At 42.0% G+C, this 23,862-nt stretch overlaps 1 protein-coding gene across 2 annotated transcripts; it reads right to left on the reverse strand.

Moving 5' to 3' along the window:
* Positions 1-1,179: 1,179 nt before the first annotated feature.
* cdca2 (cell division cycle associated 2) lies at positions 1,180-19,276 on the reverse strand. 2 transcript variants are annotated; one of them, XM_080738976.1, is made up of 13 exons: positions 19,160-19,276; positions 16,687-16,820; positions 16,142-16,280; positions 13,350-13,495; positions 12,176-12,343; positions 8,738-8,858; positions 7,017-7,345; positions 6,484-6,535; positions 6,316-6,387; positions 4,907-5,094; positions 4,277-4,360; positions 2,649-2,799; positions 1,180-2,356 (listed from the first exon to the last, which is right to left on the reverse strand). In XM_080738976.1, the coding sequence occupies exons 1-13, from the start codon at positions 19,251-19,253 to the stop codon at positions 1,320-1,322; spliced, it is 2,715 nt and encodes a 904-aa protein (XP_080595102.1). In that variant the 5' UTR covers positions 19,254-19,276; the 3' UTR covers positions 1,180-1,319. The 2 variants fall into 2 exon arrangements, with proteins under 2 accessions (XP_080595102.1, XP_080595101.1); XM_080738975.1 differs by having other exon boundaries at positions 6,316-6,535.
* Positions 19,277-23,862: the final 4,586 nt, after the last annotated feature.

Below are 23,862 nucleotides of genomic sequence, written 5' to 3' on the forward strand. Positions count from 1 at the left end.
GGAGAACAATGATTCTGATCCTCAGTGCAGAGGGTGACCTCTCCTGGGCATAACTAGTATTTCAACAATAATTTCCATCCTCCCATCACTGAAAAAAAAAAAATGTATATTCAAGTCAACAATTTCACTTTAAGGCACATTTTCTCTATTACTATGCCATTACCAGAACGTCCACCTTCGGTAGCCAAGACAGACAAGGAGAGATGGAGTACGATCAATTGCCCGATCAACTTTTATTTATTGTCCATGCAGTGGATGGATGGATGAGAGAGGGGAAGCCAGACGTAGACAGATGGAACACAACATCCATCTCCACCTATGCATAAAGGAAGAGGAGTTATTGATTGGGAGCTACTCAATCCAATGACTTTGGAGGGTGATGGTGAACACGCCGTGTGATTCAAAACACAGGCTGCCTATTGATCCAGAGCTGGTCAGTTGAGATGATTGGGCTCCCCGTCTATTGATCGCCTTAGTTGCAGGATGGGAAGCTGGCTACAAATTACTGAGCAGCTCTGATAAATTACCCAAGAGGGGGGGAAAAAGGGCATCAGTGTAATATAGCCAATATAAAACGAATCAAAGAAACTATTTGGATCGCTTTTTTCCACCTCATTCAGGGTATGAATACACTCAAATGGTATACATTTCAGGGTGATGTGATAAGCAAGTAATGATTGCCAGCCGTCTGCCAAAATCCATAAAGTTAAATAAACATCAATTGTAGACAGCAACAGTGGTTTAAATGACTCAAATCCCCATTCCTTCCTCCCATGACTCCATTTGGTCAGGTTCATCAATACACTCAGAGCAAATATTCGTCCACACCCTTCTACCATTTAGTCAGGTCTACACAGGTATTCAACTTGGGTGCTGAGGGGAATGAGAGAACTGATGCTTTTGCAGAAAAATCACAGATAACTTTGCAAATAGAATAGAAATAAACCCACGCAATACAATATTGTCATCATAAAAAAAAAGTTTAATTTTGCACTGTCAATGACAGTGTGAAAATGATTAAAAAGAAATATATATTCTCCCATATTGTTGCAGGTGTTATGGCAAATGTCAAAGTTGTATACATGTCACTTAGACAAGTAGGGCTTGAAACTTCTAATATATTTTAAAACATATGTGGGATAAAACTAAAATAAAAGGACATTGGGGGATAAAATAAAAATAAAAGGACATTTGAAAATGCATACTGACTTTAAGCAGCAATTTACCATTAAAACTGTCACTGTAAAATCAATTAAATCTATAGTCCAAGGAGCTGATTTGATTGGTGGACATGGGAGAGAACTGACCCATGTCCCTCCTCAGGAAGAGCAGGATGAGGTGGGAACATCCAAGAGGGGTAAGGCAGCGCTGCTCTGTCGACGTGACCTCCTGCGCACCACCCTGATGGAGTCTGGGGAGGTGTGGGGGACCCAGGCCATCCCTGAGCTACTTTCCACGCAGGTGTCACTGAGATCCACTTTGCTCCGGTTCCTCAGGCTACGACGCACGGAGCGCTGCCCCCTGGAGACTATGGGTTTGAAGACATCCTCCACATTGAAGTCGGCCTGCCAGGGAGCAAGATGTGCTGGCTGGTTGTCGGAACTGGAACAAGCAGGACTGGTTGGTGGATTGGCTGGCGGTGCCGTTTCTCCCTGGACCAATTCGCACTCTTCTGTCTGGTTGGCTGCCACGGCCACATTACCCTCCTGCAGGATTAAGTCATTTCCAGCTAGTCTCTGAATTGGGTCTGCCGACTCTGACATACTCACAGTGTTAGAGATTTCTACATCTAAGCAAGTGTCGACAGGTTCGTTTGGACTTGTGTGGCATTCCTCGGTCTTACTCCTCTCTGTGCATTGTGCATCTAGATCTGATATTTGTGGAAACTGCTCATCATTGCAAACCTCAGTGTTCTCAGGTACGCGCTGTCTGGAAAGGGACTCCATTGCCGCTTGGTTTATGGTGGCACGGTTTTCACCATGTTCATGTCCTGTTGTTTCAGTCTGAGGTGGGATCTGTGGCTCCCCGCTGAGCCAGGGATCAACAGGAACACTCACTTTTCTGGCCTTCCTCCCTCTACCTTTCACATTCACCGCCACCTTGGCATCGGAGCTTGGCATTGACCAGCTCCTGTTCTTGCGTGTTAGCTTTCCTTTCCTGGGGGTAGAGGATTCAACAAGGTCTTCCGAGGGCTTTTCCAACTGGTCTGTGGGACTGACGTCCTCAGTCTCAACAGTCTTATTATTGGCGGAGGAACAGTCATGCAGCTCAGTGGCAGCCGTGAGGACTCCTGTAATGGGGTCACTGTTGAGGAACTCTCCTTGAGTAGGAAGGGACAGAGATGAGTCTTCAGAGGCTGTGTGGAGGCAAGGAAAGGGTTATTAGGAGTGAGATTTTGGGTGGGATTCAGGGTGGTGTGTCAGAGATCATGACAACAATCCCAGGACTCCCCCCCTCCCCCCCCTCTACAAGCTCAAGCGTTGTGAGCTTGTAGATCGTCTATTTTCACTTGCTGTATGTTTGTCAATTTACTGTTCAATGAGAAGACAATTTCACATTTGCACATTAAGTTAATCATCTGGGGACCCCCAACATAATGTAGACAGTACATGAGATAAGTGATACAAGCAGATGTGTATTCTGTATACCTGCGTATTTCCCAGTGAGTAGTCTAGATAAGCGTCTGTTAGAAGACAGGGTCTCTACGATGGGGCTTAGGTTGGGGTCCTTGGAGGCGTAGACTCTGGAGGCATAGAGTGATCGGTCTACCTCCTTGGACCAGCGACGATTTGGCGTAGCCTTAAGGAGAAGCAGAAGCTTGTTAACTGTACAGCCAGTCAGACATACAAACTATAGCCAAATTCCAACACCCAACTCTCTGCTTACTCGCTCATTCCACACTCAAGTCTTCCTGCTTGCTCCTGAAATCATTCATGTTGCAAATGGTAATTTGCTTTTGGAGGAGCCGAGACCTTAGAGAGAGTGAGCTCCCCAAGCCGCTTTGAGCCAGGATAAGCAAATGTACAAAGTGTTCACTTCAGCCTATTAGTTCAGTTGACTATCTGTTTTGTTATTGGACAGACCACCTCCTTGGGCTATTGGATAGCCAGAGGAGCCGTGCAATATTGCAGACTTTTAAAATGTAAACATGATGACTGAAGCAACAATTTGAATCCCGGTTTGATCTTTGCAGTTTGTTGTGTGGGAGAATACATCTCAAACAGCTCATATAGAGAGAAATACAGCATCCAATAAACAACATGACATCAGGACAGAGGAGCGAGCCAGTAGAAATGTATTGGAATGTGAGCGTGTGCAAGTGTGGAAGTTATGTAGTATTTTATTTTGGCTTATGACACTCTCAGCAAGACTTTACACTCAGGAAGTACAGCAGCACGTCAGGTAGCTGGAAGGTTCCCAGTTTGATCACTGGCTGTGTGATGTCTTGAGCAAGAAGACATTGAACCCCTCCCTAACTGCTCCTAATGAGCACATGGATTAAAGCAAAAACGAAATCTCGACTGAAAATGTTTCAGGCCAAGTCTTAATTAATCTGCTATTTGTGAAACAGTGCTGAGATGCATTGAGCTTGTAGATCGACCATGTTCGCTGCATGATATACTTCCATAGAAGACATGCTGGCTTCTATGGAATACGACGAATGACTGAAATCAGTCGTGGCATGAATCCATGTGGGCAGGTTGGTGCTTTGCGTGAGTGCTTCTGCCGTCGGTGTGTGAATGTGTACTCTGTTTTAACAGTTTAACACAGCGTTGAGTGAATGTTTGAATGTCAAGTACATCGTAAAGCACATTTGAGAAGTTGGAAAGATAAAAGCACTATATAAATGCAGTCGATTTACACTCTGACCACTCTGTAATCTGTAGCTGCCCAGGTAATGAGAGAAAAGGGAATCCAATCCCAGGTTCAATGTGTGCTTGCTTCTATGTTGATGCCCACTCACTCTCAAACACATTATACAGTTCACCACTTAAACCCTATATGCTTTGTTGACTTGGTCCCCCAAGGGTCTGTACTTGACCTACCGTCTTTTCACCTGTAAACCAAATCTTTGCTGAAAATAGCGACCTACAAGTGTGACGCGTTGTGAGCTTGTATACTATTTTGGCTGCATGTTCACCCATTTTCACCAAAACGTTAGCCTAGTATGACCTAGAATGGAGATGCTAGGTGGTGGTTGTGGTTAAACAAGTTGCAGGTCCCCATGTCATGTTGAACTTTGCAGAGAGAGAGGGAACGGCCTTGGCTGACTCACCTTCATCTTCCCAGTGGCAGTCTTGGCAGCTGAGCGCATCGCTCTCTTCACAGGCTCACCAGTGACCTCAGGCTGCTTGAAAAACTACATCAGGATGGATTATAAGCGCACACACACACACACACACACACACACACACACACACACACACACACACTAGTTATGTACACAAAAATACATCATACACCACAATATATGTACACACAAAATGCCATTTCATCTGGACTTTATGGCTAGATCCCCTGGGATTACACAGAAGATTAAATAGGAGTGTGAGAAGTAGGGATGAGGTTTGTTAGAAAGGAACCAATTTGGGGATTTTGATCAATTTGGAACGGAGTATTAAAGAAAAGGGAGAGAGAGTTGATCTCCATCCCTAGTGATAAGACCCCACCAATATATTATGTATAATATTTCTCAGATTGTTGAATTCAATCGATGGCAATACCAACTACTCAAAATGGTATAAATAACTAATTTCGCTGCGTATTTCCCTGTGCGTAGTAAATTTAGTGCGGCTGCACTGAATTGATTCTGTGGAGTGTCTCAGGTCATCAACAGTCAAATAGCATGGTTTTACTGGACAGCTCCCAGGTGTGAATGTGTTGGACACAAAGGACCTCGTCTTACATTTCCACAGGAAGAGCGTGCAGGCTGATCCGACCCTCCCTGAAGACTGCCGACCTTTCTTTTTCGGGTGGTAGAGAGAGCTGGGACTGGTAGTTCCACCATGCTCTCTGCCTCTGGTTGGGCTTTCGACCCCTCTTGCATGCCAATCTCAGGGCCACATGGCACAGTCTGAGGCTCTGGGACAGGGTCTACAAGTCAAAGACAAACGTTAAACCTTCAACTGGAGATTCACTGGGAAGCCACACTGTTATTAGATCCCATTTTGTTTTTCGAATGAAGCTTTAAGGAAGGAGCTCAGCGTTGACAAGACGTGTTATTACGCAGAATAAAAACGTGTTTTTCACAGAATGAAGGCGCGTTTTGCATTTTTGAATATTGATTTAGAATGACAATCTTATAAACGAAGCTTCAAACTACTTGGTTGTACGGCCCTAGAATGAACACTGATCCACAGTGTGTTGATATACAGTACTAGGAACAAAAAATTATATCAGCTGAGAAAATGCATGGATATGGAATCTCATAATGAATAGGTCGTTTTGTCAAATAAGAATGTAATCCTCGTTTGTTCAGTAACAGGGGTTTCTCCAGTTCTTTAATTAAGAGAAAATACATTTTCAGATGAGTTAGTCAATTTCCTCCAACCAGGACACACATTTATCAGCTTCAGTTACAATTTTGTCTTAATTTATTTTTGTCATCACTTCCAATTTAACGTGTATCATTTATCCTGTACGAGTCCTCAAAGTTTTGTATCGCAACCTAAAAATGATTCTTTTGTTTATTAAACAGTTGGAGAAACAGGAGACCCCTGCTACTAAATTAACTCTCTATAGCAATGATTATTATTAAAATATACTGTGGATTAAGGCTGGGCGATATTAGGAAAACGTTCGATATTTGATAACGATATTAGTAAAAACAATTGCATTATATAGTTTTTAATGTTTTTCTGCTTTAGGTCTACTGCCTGCCTAACCCAGATAATGAATAGCATATCCATGCATGCACTGCACAGTACATAGAATAAATAAATGTTCCAGTTTTATTGAAATAACCACACGTGGTTACAGATAGACTGCTTTTTTGCATGTGCTACCTGCATGCAGTGTGTCTGTTATATTTGACACCAATACCTCATTTCAAGCCGCCTTCGTCGATATGTATACATCGCATGTTGATACCTCGATATCGATATATTGCCCAGCCTTACTGTAGATATATGTATTAGAATATACTGTGGACATTTAACACTTCTTTTAACAAAACGATATCCCTTATTGCACCTTTATCGGAACGTCTAATCTGCAGACTTATAAAACTACAAACGCAAGGACCGCTAAGAAGAAGCAGCCAAAGAGGACAATTGACAACGTTGTCCAAAATGAACCAATATAAAATGTGGTCACCTGTCTCTGTGTCTGTGAGGGATTCTTGGAAAGCAGCATTTAAATCCAGTGGCTGGGCCTCCAACATGTCTTCTGAAAACACAATATGGAGAGCCGTCACATCTAGCATGTTTGAATACGGTAGGCTATACACAATTTCTTCCATCACAGTAGCCACTGGCAACCAACCTGTTTTGTCGGCCAACAATTCATCCACTTCATCCAGTGAAGGGAATGTAATCTAAGGAGAAGTAACCAAGCAGTAATTTAATTTATGTAGGAAAATGTATGGGCATTTTGTTTGCACTGTACATTATTATAATCACATTGTAGAAATGTTCCCATCAAATTAATTTACTCTTCTGCTGTTATAATACCCAATAGTCAAATATACAGATGATATACAAAGTCACAGACCCTAGCAGTGTGGCTTCTGTAACCAGAAGCATGTCAAAAAAGCACATTACAATTATTTGTGTTTTTTAATTTAAGGCTTTAAACTGACACACTTACAATGAATGAGCCAGTATGGATACAGTGCCTTGGTCAATAATACTCAATAGGACACAGAGCTGTTTGTGCACACATATTGTCTGGCTGTTGAAATTAGCACCCTTTTGTTCCTACAATGTGTGTCTGTACTATGAATAGGCAACACACTTGGCCTTGTGTTCCAATTAAAGTACAAGAAAGCAAACAGTTTTTCCTTCTGAACCTCCTACCTTTCCGCACGTCTCCAGACCATCCTCTCCACCAGTCGACGGTGCCTTACGAGAACGAGTGAGCGAATATGACAATAAAGGCGATGCTCCCAAGTTGAAGGGGCTATCGACGTCGGGTTGTGCCAAGGGGGGTTCACTCCTCTGGGGGGTCTTCAGTGCTGGACGGAGACCGTCTCCTGGAGTGGCAGCCCGGGCCGGAGTGCCCCCCTTCTTCAGTGGCGTGCTCGGGGGGAAGTTCCGGTCAAATAACTCCGGGGAGAGTGGCATGCCAAAATGTACCCGCCTCTTCTGTTTTGGATGTTCCTTTGCCTCAGCGTCATCACTCTTGGCTGCAGAGACAAATGTGCTTTAGAATGTTACCAGCAGAACTTCACAGCTAGTCTGTTGTGATCCATCAGAAACACGTACCATTAAAGTCTTACGACATAATTTTTTTTATTCTTAGGCTTTTTTTTCCTTCATCATCCATCACCTTTGCTGTTATTTTACATTGTGTTTGCATCATTCCAATACACAATTTACCAGTTTGATGACCATGATGATGCATACAATACATCCAAAGGCAAATGAACTCAATTTTCTGATCCTAGTAATAAAAAAAAAAAGAAAAACACAGGAAAGATGGAAAAAAAGATGTCATAAGACCTTTAATTTAACGACCAACCTTTCTCCTAAATCCATACACATGTTGATGTGCTGCACATGAGGCTTATTTGAAGCAGTAAATATAACGGAACCCTACGGTGTTGAGTATATCCACGAAGGAGAGGGCACACGTAAGGAGCGCATTGAACATTATCCACATTTTCTTAAAGGTGATACACCATGAAATTTCACTTTTCCTATTTTAAAACCTTTTTTTGGAGTCGTGCAGTTCAGGCCAAAGGTGGTACTGCAGCTGAAATGCTCTGAGAGCCATTCAAAAATGAGAGAGGCTTTCTATTCAGGAGTGGTAATTTAGCCTCAAACCTTTTGAAAAACGTTTTTGGGACAAACAATATGACATAAATACTTTTTAAATGCATGGTGTATCACCTTTAACTCAACTGGGTGAATTAGGAGAGGTCAGACTAAAACAAGCATAGTAAACTTGGCATGCACATGTCTACTGCTGGGTGCTCAATTCAGGTGAATGCCACTCCTTAACATTCACCTACAATAATAAGACTAGTGTGTCATGACTTGGACAATTTCAGCACCATAGGGAATGAAAACTGTAGCAACAGACCCACATAAGCCTTTTCTCTCCAATCCCTGCAAATACAAGGTTTAACTAACAATATACACCATGAAACTCACAGGAAGGAACATACATCATAGGTTAAGACCACAAGCTAACACAGGCTTCTTCTAATTTTCTCAATTAAGTTGATTAACTGTTAGTCTTTTCAACAAATGATTGAATATTATATGCATATTCTTCACATTTATAATAAATAAGTCTGTGGGAGGAGCGTTTTTATTTGAAACACCCTCTCAATAGCTCTGATTTTTCCTACTGGCTTATAACTCAGATTCTGCAAAGGCCTTTGACATTGCTATTCTCCCTGAGTATATACTACATAAAAGCACTTAGCTGTGCGTGGTAAAGCTAAGGCTGGGGTTACAGAGACAGATAAAAACAGTTGGATCTTGGATTCTCTGGTGTGAACCAATTAGGAGAGAGAGTGTGAGTGTGTGTGTGTGTGTGTGTGTGTGTGTGTGTGTGTGTGTGTGTGTACCTGTGGACTTCATCTCCAACATGGAGGAGGGAGGAGAGAGTGGCGTGGGCAGAAAGCCTGGCGCTGCTGCTAGGGCCTCAGGCAGTGGTCGGCTGAGACTTTGAACTTCAAATGGGTGTTCCTGTCGGGGAATAGGCACACAGCATGGGTAACAGCTCTCAGTTTGGTGGGATTCCTACAGGAATGGAGGAGTATTGTGGAAGATTTGAGAAATGTGGTGAATCAAAAGCCTCTAGAGTCTCCGAGGGAAAAGATGAGGCTACACAACTGGACGTAAAATAATAATAATAAAAAAATCTGTTTTCTTACATAAAATGTCCACAATCAAATAAAGATAACCTTTAATGGGCACAGTATTTCACTGCAATTTCCGGATGATAAGAGTTGCTTTTAATTTCCTAGTCTGGAACTGAAGTTTGGTGGTTAAAGAATCAGATAAGTTCTTTAACCAAGGACTTGGGCTTTAAAGTTCTTTAACCAAGGACTTGGGCTTTAAATATAAGGCAGGTAAAATGTGTTTTTCGCACTCAAATTTTACATTTCTTCTTAAGACACATTGATACAACTACATAAACAAATCATTGTGCCATTGTAAATTTGTGCATTTATGGACTACTAATATTACTGATACGGATACCACCAGTAAGACTCCCTAATCGGGAGATAAGCGACCGTCAGGTCGCAGCGTGATTTTAGGGCAAAATGTGTAGGAGCAGTGTCCAAAAATGTATTTGAAAAAATCGGCCTGATGGTGGCGCTATATGGGAGAGATCCATGTTGATGACATGAGTGTAGAAATACTGTATAGCGATTTGCGTGATTTTAGGGCAAAATCTGTAGGAGCAGTGTCCAAAAATGTGCTTTAGAAAATCAGCCTGAAGGTGGCGCTAAATGGGACAGATCCATGTTGATGACATGAGTGTAGAGCAAGTGTGTACCGATTTGCGTGATTTTAGGGCAAAGTTTGTAGGAGCAGTGTCCAAAAATGTGTTTTGCAAGAATCGGCCTCATGGTGGCACTAGAAGAGGGCCATGTGAGAATTGATGGGGTTGTGGTTTGGCAGGCAAGGAGTCTGTGTGCAAAATGTGGCATGGATCGGGGCAACGGTTGCGGAGATATGAGCAGGGCAAAAGTGTGACGTGTGACAGACTGACTGACTGACGGACAGCTGGTCGAGGTTTTGATAGTAACTGCGACCGGTCGCAAAAATCCCCAGTTTTGTCTCCTGTATAATGCATCAAAATGGCTAACCAGAGGACTTCTGGGAACGGATTCATGCCTACATGATTGACATGATCAAATATTTTGGACTTCCGTTGTCGCAACTCTTTATAACACGGTGGCCCAGTGCCAGGGTTAAAAGGTAGTTCACCCAAGAAATGACTTTATTCCCAAATCCCTTTACTTACCCGTGAGAAGAATTTAATATTATCCTCGTATTCAAGACATTCCAGGGTGAGTAAACAATAGATATAAAGTCATTTCTGGGGTGAAACAACCGCTTTAATAGATTGGCTGGTGTTTCCAAATGTCTAATTATGTTATCCGCTATTATTTATAGTAGCATGCTGGACCTCTATGCTATACACAAGACATGCACACACAATGCCAGAGAGAAGGCCAGCAGAAAGAGTGCTAGCTCAACAGTGCAGTTATAAAAAGACTTTGATTTTATATGCATAACCAGTAAGACTCCCTAATCGGGAGATAAGCGACCGTAGGTCACTTATCTCCACAAATAGGGCAAAAAATTGTTTTTCCAAAAACTTCCTGATCCATGTTGATGACATGAGTGTAGACATACTGTGTAGTGATTTTCGTGATTTGAGGGCCAAAACTGTAGGAGCAGTGGCCAAAAATGTGTTTTAAAAATCGGCCTGTAGGTGGCGCTAGAAGAGGGCCATGTGAGAAATGAGGGGTGGGGTGTCCGCGTTGCCTTGGCATACGAATAGGTACCGGCCCCGGCTCTCCCGGACGCTCCTAGCCCGAGTTAGGGCATTTTATGTGAGCTGCAGTGGCAGGGGGTCCTCCACTGGGGGCGCCACCACTTTTGCATCCGTTCTGGAGTAGCAGGAGTGGGTGGTCCACGGGAATTCCCCGTGAGCAGCCCCGTGGGGGTGGTCATTTGGTCATTTTTGCACATTTGGTATTTTTTTTACACCTGGGGGTCCCCCAGGGAGCTGGGGGTCCCTGGAACTCCGGGGGTCCTTGGAGGTTGTAGTTTGGCAGGTAAGGAGTGTGTGTGCAAAATCTGGCATGGATCGGGGCAACGGTTGCGGAGATATGAGCAGGGCAAAAGTGTGACGTCTGACGTGTGACGGACTGACTGACGGACGCACGGACACCTGGTGGAGCTTTCTGTAGTAAGTGCGACCTACGGTCGCAACAAGTTACAACTAGCAGACACTGCAAGGCTGGGCTACATCGACCTGGCGCACCATATAATACCGTGCTGTTCATATACACGTGTGTGTGCACTTATGTGCAGTAGCTTCTATTACAAAACAAGTCAGTCAGCAAGAAACCACAGTAGCACTCAGCGCCAATCAATCGGCGGATTGTTACATTTATAAAGTTATGTGGCTCTTCTCATGCATTTTTCTCCTTTCTTCAATCTGAAATTGCACAAGGACATTGACCATTGCAGACCCATGCAGAATCTGACAACACTGATTTTTCACTTTTCTGAAATTGTATCTGCTTATTTGTCATATGCTATGGGATCTGTAGTTGCAATTCCAAGACCCTGGTCAAAAATCATGTGTGAAATTCTCATCTGAATAGCTAATTTCCAGAGCTTGCCAGTCAATATTTATTTGACAATGTCTTTACAAATCACAGGATTGAGAGTACTGTAGTTCTCCTTGATTGATTAACACTTTGACTTGCAGCACAAGTTTTTGCTACACACAACAGCGACAGCAAGAGTTGAAGAAGAGAATCAGCCACAGAAGCAGAGCAGACATGCCCCGATGCAACAAGAAATATGCTCTTTTACAGTGCCAGTGATGCTGGAAACAGGACAGTGGCATTAAGTGTTGCTGGGTGGCATGTCGATTAGCCACCACTGGTGTAGGGATGGGACTATAAGCGATATTATCGTTTATAGAGATAAAAAAAAACACTCACGATAATTGTATTGTGGAGATTTAATTTATCATGATATCGTCCTCCATCATGCTGTACCACCCTCTATTGGTAAAAGGGTGGTACTTATAATATACGTACTTGATCTAGTCTTTTTTTCTCCCCTCCATCAAATGTCTTTGCCAAAAAATAGCCGATCAACAAGCTCGTAAATCGCGATTTCTTTTGTCACAATAATCGTGATATGACATTTTCATATCGTCCCATCCCTACACTGGTGTGGGCGAGGTTGTACATAGTGCCAAGTTAGTGACTTTTATTCTGTGTACATGTGCATCTCTGACACCCTACCTCTGTCTCATGAGGGGTCCAAGACTTGAGAGGATAGGCCTGGAGATCACTAAATTTCATGTGTGGCTCCGATTTGAGACGGATGGGTTTGAAGAAAAACTTTTTCACCATCGCATTTAGCGGCTTTGGTCCTTGTGTATCAACCAGTGGTGCCCGTCCTTCATCAACCTGTGGGAAATCAATGAAATCAGTGTTTTTCCCTCTGTAATCAATCAGTAGTGGTGTGCCACCTGAACCAGAATCCTGCTTGCATAAGCATGTAGCCAACATTTGTATTTTGGGCATTTAGCCGATACCGTGCGGAGAACTTGTCTTGTATAGGGCTTTCTAAAGTCAAATCACATTTCAAGCTCTTTCAAGATGCACTCAATAGTCTTTCCCATTATCTCAGTTTCAGCTGTTCACAGGCCCGTAACGGAAAGTAGCCCCAAGGGCTTTTTTTGTTATCCTTTTAACAATCATTGTAAACCGTACCTCTGTACAATCTGCAAACTGTTATATTCAATCAAAGCCAAATATCCAACTAAACGTTGTACCACCATTTGTAGATTACAATATGTTTACGAGTTCACACCACAATGATTCATTTTCTTAGTTACCCGTTGTTACACAAGAAATTATCATTCAGACACACCTGATGTTAGAGATAGCAGTACATTAAAATTGAAGCATATTCAAGAATTTCCATCACCCGTCAGGCTGTACAAACCTTAAGCTCATCAGTCATAACAAATGATTAATCTACACAAGCTTCATCAGCAACACTTGTCTTTCCCCCACGGACACTGGCTACTCTCCCAGCACTGCATCAGAACGACAACTGGCAACAAAAGGCACAGATGTGGAACCAAATGGAAAAATGACCTCAAAGACAATCTGCTGGATCCAAGCCACAGACAAACAGCTGATTAGGCCTGATGGCACTTGTAAAAAGGTGCTCCATTCAAAGATAAAGCACAAAGGGATAAACGGTCCACAAACTGGATCAACATTTAAATCTACCTCTCAAACCAATGCCCAGTTCAGCTCAGGACACACACCATAGAACTCCTCTCACACAGGAGTTAAAAATAAACCGTTCCAAAGTAAACCAAGTGTACAGAGAAGAAAACTTTTAGATAAATTATGTACGATGGCCCACTTAAAGTAAAGTTTGCAGTCATAGCGAGGTTACCTCCTGCTCCTCCACCACCCTGGTGTGCCCGAGGATAGGAGCGCTGGCCTCCCTAATCTCCTCCACACACTCCTCCAGGGGGGCCGTGCACCTCCTCTTCACTGGGGGCGGGCAGTTCTCCTTCCCTCCAACAGGGCTGCTCTCATCTGAGAGTGGGTGGGACAGAGAAGAACAGAACAGAGAATGTAAACCACAAAAAAAATAGAAAAGAAATTGCATCAGGGACAGAGATGGGGAGAGAGACAGAGAGCAATAGTCAGCGAGGTAGAATTGTACCCACCCTTCAACAACAAACTAGTTATAAAATATTTTGGAATACAAAAAGGGACCTGGGAGACTCCACTGTAAAACAATATAATAAAAAAAATACATTGAGTACGATCAAAGTGAGTGGAGAATAATAAAATCAATGCCACAAACAGCAACAACAAAAGCGGCTAGGAGATTTTACGAACTGATGAGGCTGACGTAGCATAAATCTGTAACAGCGTTTTTGCATTCTTGAATTCATGGTTATGAGAACTCAATCATTGCTGCTGGAAGCCTCTGTAGGTCATCAAAACATTCCCACTGGTATAGCACTCCTCTTCTCCAATGAGATCAAAAGCCATCAATCTAATGCAGGGGTCTTCAAAGTTTTCAGGCCAAGGACCTCTACATATTTTGTAGAGGTCCTACATACAGATGATTTTCATTGATTTCATAGATAGATTCATAAACTTGTTTTGACAGCACTGTCATCAGTCTGTTAGATTTGTGTTAATGTGTTGTTGTTTTCAGACTTTTGACCACTTAAATCATTGTTACTTACTAAACTTGACCTTTCACTTTGTACTTTTTTTTTTTTACCTCTAAACCGAACCTATTTACTGAAAATAGCCGATCTACAAGCTCTCAAGAGCTTGTAGGTCTGCTATTTTTGGCAAAAGTTCTCAGAATTGGGATGAGAGGGTTCATGTTGTTAATTTTAAAATAATTATCCTATCACACAAAGATTTGGCGCCCCCATGTAGTAACTCTGAGGACCCCCTATTGAAGACCCCTGATCTAATGGCAATAAAGGAGAGTTAGGGGGTCATTACATGAGGTCGATTTTTTTGTAGACGATAGTTTTTACTATTGATTCGGCCATTTTGACACACGGAGACGCGGTTTCATGACCCTAACCGATACTTTTCCGAATTCGGCTCTGAAAGTGCATTTCTGCGGTTTCGCATCAGTTTCGCAACGGTGTAATATCGGAATTCGGCCGTGAGGGAGAGTGCGATGATGTCATAGCACCCCCTCCTCTGCTCCACTTCCCCTGCTGCATATAAGTGTCAGTCTGTCAGACTAACCGAAAATGTATTATTATTATTTGTGTTGTTGTAGGCCTAATTAAAACCCAGAAAATAGCCCAGTGATCTATTAGCACAAACCTCATTTGAAAAATGTCAGGAGTAGTCTATATGAAAGCCTTTTAAAAATGTCTAATTACGCACAAGTCGTCGCACCTGGGCTGGTACCCTAGCTGGCCTGTCGGAGTTGCAACAGCTCTCCTCTCCGCAAAGTTAAATTAAACCATTAGGCTATGGTATTCCATTCTAAGCAAAGCAAACCAATGATTAATGACTATTTTGCGTCCCCCTTTTTCAACTTCTCACCAAAAAATACTGGATTAATTCTTCATGCACCGCGCCACATCACAGACGCAGCGGACTTCAGGTAATGAGTGAGTTATTGTAATATGCTGAGTCTTGCTGACAGACAGACAGACAGACAGACAGAATAAACATAACTGTCCAGTCAGTCAGAGACCATCACAAAAACTTCCTCCATATCCTCGCTCCCTCTCCTCCAGTCAAAGAAATCATGTCGCTTTTTCTCTCCAGTGCGTCTAGCCTCCTCTTAAGGCACGCATGTTGCTTCCAAACTAGGCAATTTACTTAAAGTCATAACGGAAGGCTATGATTGTGACTTCCAGTGAAATAACAGACTGCCAGTGGCGTATGGCGTCAGTTCATTAATTTATTCCGTTAGTTTATTTTGCGACGGCGACGGCACATCATCCTCCATTGCGCCGCATCCCAGTGCAGTGCGTCAGTTCAGTAAGAGCTAAGGTATGGCAACATGACTGTTGTCTGGTCTTGCACGTGCAAGGCACGCATGCAAGACAGTCATGTTGCCAATACTTAGCAACAGGCATGATGAATTTATTTTAAGAAGTACATTTTATTATTTTCCCTTGTAATCAAGGTATGGTAGACTACCATACCCATATGTGCCTCTGTAGGCTAGCCTACTCCGTTAGTTGCCTCGCATGGTGCGTTATACTTCTGTGTTGCAGATAGAAGACAGAACTCACTTAATATAGCCCATCCCCGTAGATAATGTCCAGAAATATGCTCCATAGGCTATAAATGTTCCGACCTTCATCTTCCAGGTGACTTTTGTTGGTGTTTCACTTCACCTCGCTAAAAACCTCCTTTTGCGGGACTCATTGAATATTGAATATGCGAACAGACGATAATAATATGGATTTGGGAGCATAGCCTAATTACAAAGCATGTCTCATTAAAAACAATATATATTTTATAGTTGAAGGGTAAATACACAGTATAGGCCTACGTAGGCTGGGAACATGACACATTTTGCTTGAATTCATGCGTTGTCAACTTGTAGTATAAACACAGAAAAACGAACCAACAACAAGGTGTAAACGCGACGTTTTTTGGGTAATAAATCCAAAACGAGACCGGCAGCGTTTCCAATCGTCCTGGTATAAAGACCCCCTTAATCTAGTGCAAAGAGACCTTCTCTGGTATCTTTGTCCTCCTTTTGAGCTGTATTGTAGCCCTCGCAGTCCTCTATATTCATCAGGGTCTGGAAGGCAGCAATCTTCTGTTTCAGGGTGGACGAGACTTTGGGAAGCAATGGGCTTCCTCTGACCAGCTGTGGTGAAGCAGAATGGACAATAGAATAAAACAAAGACAGACCAAAACTTAACATTCAAGCAAAGATAATTACCGGTGTTGTTGGTACAGGCTGTTAAGCATACAAATGTTCTTCAGATATATCTTTGCTATTCTCAATTGTCATTAGCTTATTGATTTGACTTTCACCCATGTAACAACTAAACACACTAAAGGACAGTGCAATTCTATATCATTTGCCAAAAAATATACATGCCACTTTTTTTCCCCTTTTAACACTCCTATTCTTTACCATGAAAGCATCGGAATAAGTTAATTGTTTGTGTGTAAGTATAGACATGCATGATGCATCAACAATGATTACTGGAGGGGGACATCAATAGTCCCCAACATTCTACTCGGAAGTACACTGAGGTGAGACTCACTGGAGTTTGTGGAGTGGGAGGAGTATTCATTCTCTGCTTTGCCATGAACCGGATGAGAGAGTTGGTTTCTGGTGAGCCCCGGACCCCGACAGCTGACCTCCGTCTCTTCTTCAGCTGAGCCAAACGAGACTTATCTGCAGTTCGGGAAAGACTGACTGTTATTACGCCGCAACAGCATGCACTCATATTGATAGCACAAACATGCAATGCAAAAAAAAGTAAAGTCCATTCCGACTTCAGAGTCTCTTGTTTGACCAAGCTTCTTAAGTTCTTACTGTGGTAAAGTGACAGACTTTCCCACTTCATTTTTACTTTCCCTTAACTTAATGGTCCGCAACAAACATTTTGAATGCTAGTATGTGCACTACCTGTATTCAGAGTTTGTTGATAATGTGACTTATATTTTCTTTCAGTACAAATAACATGCAACAATGGGTTGGTTTAAAATGTATTTATTCAAAATCTCTGCTTCACTAAACAACTTACTTACTTCCTGCTACTGGTCACTGATCTTCCAAAAGAATCACACCTGTGTCCAATGCTCTATTTATAGTGAGGAGCAGGGTGATTGGGGTGTACCAATTGGCAGGGGAGTTTGAATTGGGGTTAAAGCTTTTATTGTCTATTTAAAGGACTGAAGGTATTTAAATGCTAAGAATTCTTAACCTATATGGTTGACGGTTTATTATTGATTGTGAATTGTTTTCTCAGTATGTTCCTTGATGTACAGTTGAAGTTATAGTGTTCCTTGGTCAAGGATAGTTGGTTTAAGCCAACAAGGGGAGGAGCTCCCACACTATAAAACTCATTGGCCTTGAATTTGAATTGGTCATTCTTTCTCTGGCACTAGAGTGTTTAGGGGCACAATGCTCTGCAGAGAGTTCTGTCCCAAACACAGTACTGAAGTTAGTTAAACTTGTACTGATTGCCTGCTTTAGGCATTTTGTTTAGTGCTTTCTGCATATTTTGGTATTTTCAATTTTGTCTATTTACATTTTTTTTCTACTTTACATTTGAATATTTTGTCAACCTTGCAAGAAGAGTAATAAATCTCCATTTTTGAAATCCTGGTTTGTCTCGTTCTGTGCACCTGGGCCTCATCCAAACGAACTCATTTACACTTACCCTAGTATCCACGAGTTTCCTACGCCCCATAGTGCATTGCGCAAACGTCTGCATCGATCTTCCGCCGCCGATTTACAAGCTCACAACGGGTTGCATCTGCGACGCGACGTGAGCTTGTATGTCTGCTGTTAAACCCGGAAGTTTGGTCCTGATAGTCTCCAGTAAACTCCCGCGGAAACTTGTGGATACTATACCTAAAGGAGATGCCAGCCAACGCCCTAAGAAAACTAACTTTGTCTGCTTGTATCTGCACTTCTGCAGTCCTTTCGGACTCACACTTCATGACCAATGCCATAGGTGAGAGAAGTGATGCCATAGGTGAGAGAAGTGATGAAGACTGACCCATAGCTGTTGAGCTTGACACACAGTACAGTAAATGTTATAAATTAATGTATCATTAGTATAGTCAAGGCAATTGTGTTCCAATTGATCTGCCTTGATATAGCCATTAGAGATCACATTGGAATGATGATCCAAGTCTGTATTTTACACAAAAGCATTTGTCTGGTGAGAACCTGAGCTATAGTATTTACTCAATATGACAAATTAAAGTGTGTTCGGGTTCTTTCAGGTTAGTCTGCAGCTATTTATGGGAAATTGAACTGAATAGCGCAGACCAAGACCAGCCAAAGTACCAAACATCCTCAGCTGTGCATCGCTGTGCATAGTTTAACCTGGTCCCCAACATTATCTGTACTACAAAAAGCACATTAATCAGCACTGAGCAGTAGCGGGCGCCCACTGGCTTAGTGGTCCAGGCGCATACCACATAAACCTATAGGCTCTAATGCAGCTTGAAAGCTCATTGCAGCCAGGTTCGAATCCCTGACAATCTTTGCTGTGTGTCACTCCCAGTCTCGCTCTCCTGGATACTATATATACACTGTATGTAAAAAGATAAGCACTGAGCAATATCTAACCATGGCTCAATTGAAACTACATCTCAGCCTGGACCCTTGGGTACCATTTACCCTGCAACTAGCCCGGAGACTCTGCTCACTACAATAGCTTCTGCAATCGGCTATTCAACAGGCTGCCCTGCCACCCAGTCAAAGACACGTGAGTCTATTTGGCTTGCCTCCTAGTCCAGCCAACAATGGAGCAGTCTAGTCTACCACTGAACTAACGACCAGAGGGAAAGCCCTCATGTACTCATGATCCATAATTCATTCCCAACATGATCATCAGTTACACATTTTTTCTGAACAACAAACAGCAAAGTGATCAGCACTGAGCAGTAGCGGGTGCCCACTGGCCTAGTGGTCCAGGCTCATAGTATACCACAAACACTTCCTGCTTATTTAATATGAAATGACAATGAATTAAGGAAATGACCAGTGGCTCTCACCTTTTTGGCTGGAAGATGCTGGGGTGAAACTCTGGGTGGAAATGCCAAACTGGATAGGTGTAAGAGAGAAATCCAGTGGGGGTGAGGGTCCCATGGGTGGGTCTGGTGCATCAGCCATGATCTACAGTCAGCAACATAAAACACTTGAATCAGTGTCATGCAAAATGATATAGTCAAACCAGAATTATCTGCTAAAATCTTGGTTGGTTTAAATGTTGAGTATCCCTCAATAAATTAGGGTTTGACTTCAATGACCCCTACAAAACATACATTAACCACTTCAACCCTATATATATTTTGGCCATTTGAAAATAGCCGATCTACAAGCTCACAATGCTTCACGACACGAGTCATAACGCATTGTGAGCTTGTAGATCTGCTATTTTCAAAATATGTGTAGGTCTATACCTTAATATTCTGCAAAGCATAACGTGTAGCCTACTTTAAATTAATTTTGATACCAATACTTTTGTACTTCCGAACTTGTAACTTGCAGTATTGCTACTTTTACTTAGGCTTATGAGTATTTTTCTCACCACTGTCTGGAGGGTATAATCGTTTACCTGGATTTGAGGGTATAATCGTTTACCTGGTATTTGATGCCAACATAGAGCATAATGTCCTGCGTTAGCATGCTGCTATTCAAGCCAAGTTGGATCCGTTCAAAGTTAACGTTGTTAATAACAACATGCTAACATAAGCTAAGCTAAATAATATCATGGCATTCGAATCAAATTACACCCATAAGCTTGACAACATTTCTGTCTTAGCAATAACGCTTGCCAGACATAAAGGAGCTATAACAGGGATTTGTTTTGGATGTTATTAGAAATTAAGAATAACAATGCTGAGCACAGCAGTCAAGAAACAGAAACTAACATCGGGTCCATTCAAATTTGGCTCCTCGGCCGATGAACCAACACGGGGAAGACGACGTAAGATCCGCCCGCACACGCAACAACAATTATTTACCATTTCTACATTATATACACATCTATTATAATGCCAAACGCATACAAAATGATGATAAAATAGCCTTATACCTGAGGGAGGAGAGCACAGTCTGCACAGAACCGAGTCGTAGTAGTGAGTGTTATAAATAATGTCCTCCTGGGATTTGTAGGAAGCTGTCGGTGACGCGGGGAGAGGGGACATGCTATTGGCTGTTAACTGTATATGGAGACGGGACTCCGTTTGAAGCAACCAATAGGAGGTCGGTTATCATGTGTTCATCGGCCTAGGGGGTCCTCAGAGTTACTACAGGGGGGCCTCCAAATCTTTGTATGATAGAAACCCTTTTCTCCTTTTTATATTAACCACTTGAACCCTATAGTGTCCTTATTCTGAGAACTTTAGCCAAAAATAGCATATTTCCGGCAAAGAGGTTTGGTGTAGAGGGGAAACAAGAGCACACTAAGTAAAGAGTGAAAGGTCAAGTTTATTACAGTATGTATTGACGGTCCAAGTGGTTAAATATCTGAAAACACAAATTGACATGAATCCATTCCAAAATACACTGATGACTGTGCTGTCAAACCATTAAACTATATGTACACAAAAGGTTGTGGGGGTTCCCTGCTTCATCTCTCTCTCAACTAAGGGGTCCTTGGCCTGAAAACGTTGAAGACCCCTGGCCTAGAGCAATGGTTCTCAAACTTTTTCATGTCAAGGACCCCCCAATTGAGCTTTAATTATTAGCCCGCGGACCCCCATTTGAAAATATATGCCAAGGACCTCCATAAGAGAAGATTTGTACGGTTCTAGCAGTGATTCCCAAACATTTTAATTTCAGGACCCCACAGTAAAAGTCTAGACACTCGCACTTAGTTTTCAAATATTATATATCAAAAATTACACCCAGTGTGCTGTTTGAGTTCATTTCATTAAGTGTCTTGCAGAGCTTGGCCAGATGTTGGAGCTCCTTCCAGGAGCATTGCTCAGAAATATGACAAATATTATATCTACTATACTATTACTGTACATAGCAACAATACTCCAAAAGGGGTGTACATAGCAACAATACTACAAAGGGGGTTCCTTAATCCCTATACGTAACTAAGGTAGGTTCTATAGTTGTTATTAAATGACCTAAACACAGTATTCCTTGTAAGTTATCACTTGAAACTGTTGTGGACCCATGTCTGTCCAGACTGGCATGACATTTGTCTATGTTTAAATTAGGCCTATATCTGATTTTAACTGCATTATAGCTGTTGGTTATTATTGTCTTTTACAATGATCTGCATGCCAAAATATGAATCAGATGACACAAATTAATCTTTTGTGGTATTTATTATGAAGCTCATACAATCATTCGAAATGTCCTAAAATACAAATACAAATTATATACAAACACTAGAAATACTGTTCCTTCGAAACAGTGTGGGCTCGGTTCCAACCCAACAAATAGGATACTTTAAGGTACTGTAAGGTACAGTACCTTACAGTATTGTACTGTACCTTACTATACTGTACTGCACCTTACTGTACTGTACTGTACTGTACTGTACTGTAACTTACTGTACTTTACTGTACTCTACTGTACTGTACTTTACTGTATTCTACTGTAACTTACTGTACTTTACTGTACTCTACTGTACCTTACTGTACTGTACTCTACTGTACCTTACTGTACTGTACTGTACCTTACTGTACTATACTATACTGTACTCTACTGTACCGTACTGTACCTTACTGTACTGTACTCTACTGTACCTTACTATACTGTACTTTACTGTACTCTACTGTACTTTACTGTACTCCACTGTACCTTACTGTACTTTATTCTACTTTACTGTACTTTATTGTACTTTACTGTACTCTACTGTACCTTACTGTACTGTATTGTACTTTACTGTACCTTACTGTACTGTACTCTACTGTACCTTTCTGTACTGTACCTTTCTGTACCTTACTGTACTTTACTGTACTCTACTGAACCTTACTGTACTTTTACTGTACTCTACTGAACCTTACTGTACTGTACATATTATATGTGTTCTAGATCTACATTTTTGATTCTGTGTTTGGGAACCAGCAACTGTCAAATGGACTCCAACTGTAGTGGAGTATATTGAGTGCATATACTGTAGGCTAACAATCCCAGATCACATATGTCCTCCACTATGTCTATAACCAAGGCGTTCTTCTATGTGGCCACTCCAGACTGAGGAGTGGAGCATGGCTTTTATTGTGTTTGTGGATCTGACTTGGAAATGCATTGGTTTTGATATCTCCCTGACAACCAACAACAACCACTAATATGGCTGACTGTCCCTGCGGGCTCTAGGATATATGGCTATGGGATTTACATCCCATCGCCCGGACTTGATTCTTGATCACAGCTGTGTAATCAGTAGAGTGGAGAGGGACATTTATTTATAGTTTTAACTATAACTATAGTTTTATACATCACACAGCTTAGACATTTGGATCAAATCAGAGAGCAGACCTGTGTGAACGCAATGATATAGATAGCATATCTGAAGTGTGAACACTGCAGCCACAGCGCCTTAACATAAACATGGGTCTATTATCCTTCTCTCCACTCTGGGGACCCATTGGAAATGCATTGGGTGCTTAAAGTTAAACATTTTTATTTTTTTATAATTAAACTACAAAACATTTCAAAAAGAAAAATACACGCACACTTGTCCTCAGTAAGCTGAACACATAAAAATTTGAATGGTGTTGAAAGGTGTAAGCGTTTAGGAGATGAAGCGCGCCAAAGTTTTAGGATACTGACTAGTATAGAAATAAATAATGAAGATAACATACGTGTGCTCGCCTTTAGGCGAGCCCACAATTATTATACAAGTCCAATCTGTGTGTGTGTGTGTGTGTGTGTGTGTGTGTGTGTGTGTGTGTGTGTGTGTGTGTGTGTGTGTGTGTGTGTCACACACTTTGTAGTGCTGGAAGATGATCTCTTCTCTGTAACTGACTGTGATGTAGACCAGGCATATATTTCTACATGGCCTCCATCCAGCGCTGTAGCTCCTCCATGCCATTGCCCTGCTTTTTCTTGGCCGCTCTGGCGGGTAAGGAGGTGGGAGGTACGTTGAGAACCCCGCGGACCTCCAGCAGCTTCTTCTCGTCCTGTTCCATCATTTCATTCAGCTCGTCCAGCAACTCGTCCTCGTCGAATTCGTCTCCTTTGAAGTTCGAGAGGACACCGGTGATTTCCTGAGCCAACTCGTGTTGCTCTCTTACGTCCTGAGTGAGGTCGCCGATGTTGTCAACGTTCACGTTTTCATGGGCAGATTTTAGGGCCTTGGCCGCAAAGGCCGTTATCACTGCCTCCGGTTCGGTCCAAAAATGACACAGCTTGTTTCTCATACTGGTGGTGGATTTATTGAAGCTCTTTCACCGCTCAAAAGACCCAACAACGATCCAACAACGTAAAACTGTATAAAGCAAGCATAAACAATATACAGACATAAATAATAGAACATAACACATCATAAACATAATTATACAACATGTAATCTTAATATACAAATAAATACAAAACACACCTCGCTGGCTGCATGTTAACCAAAGGTAGTGAGGATGAATCCATGAAAGACAACAGCAAGGCACAACTGTAACAGAATACAATATCTTAACCATAATATTCAAACCACACATTAACTTGGATAATGGATACACAATTCACATAGAGCAAACAACAAGAAGTACCTTGTTCCTTCCCGCGACATGTTCAA

This window comes from Nannobrachium achirus (genome assembly GCF_963921795.1).
Source record: "Nannobrachium achirus genome assembly, chromosome: 12".
Lineage (NCBI taxonomy): Eukaryota > Metazoa > Chordata > Actinopteri > Myctophiformes > Myctophidae > Nannobrachium > Nannobrachium achirus.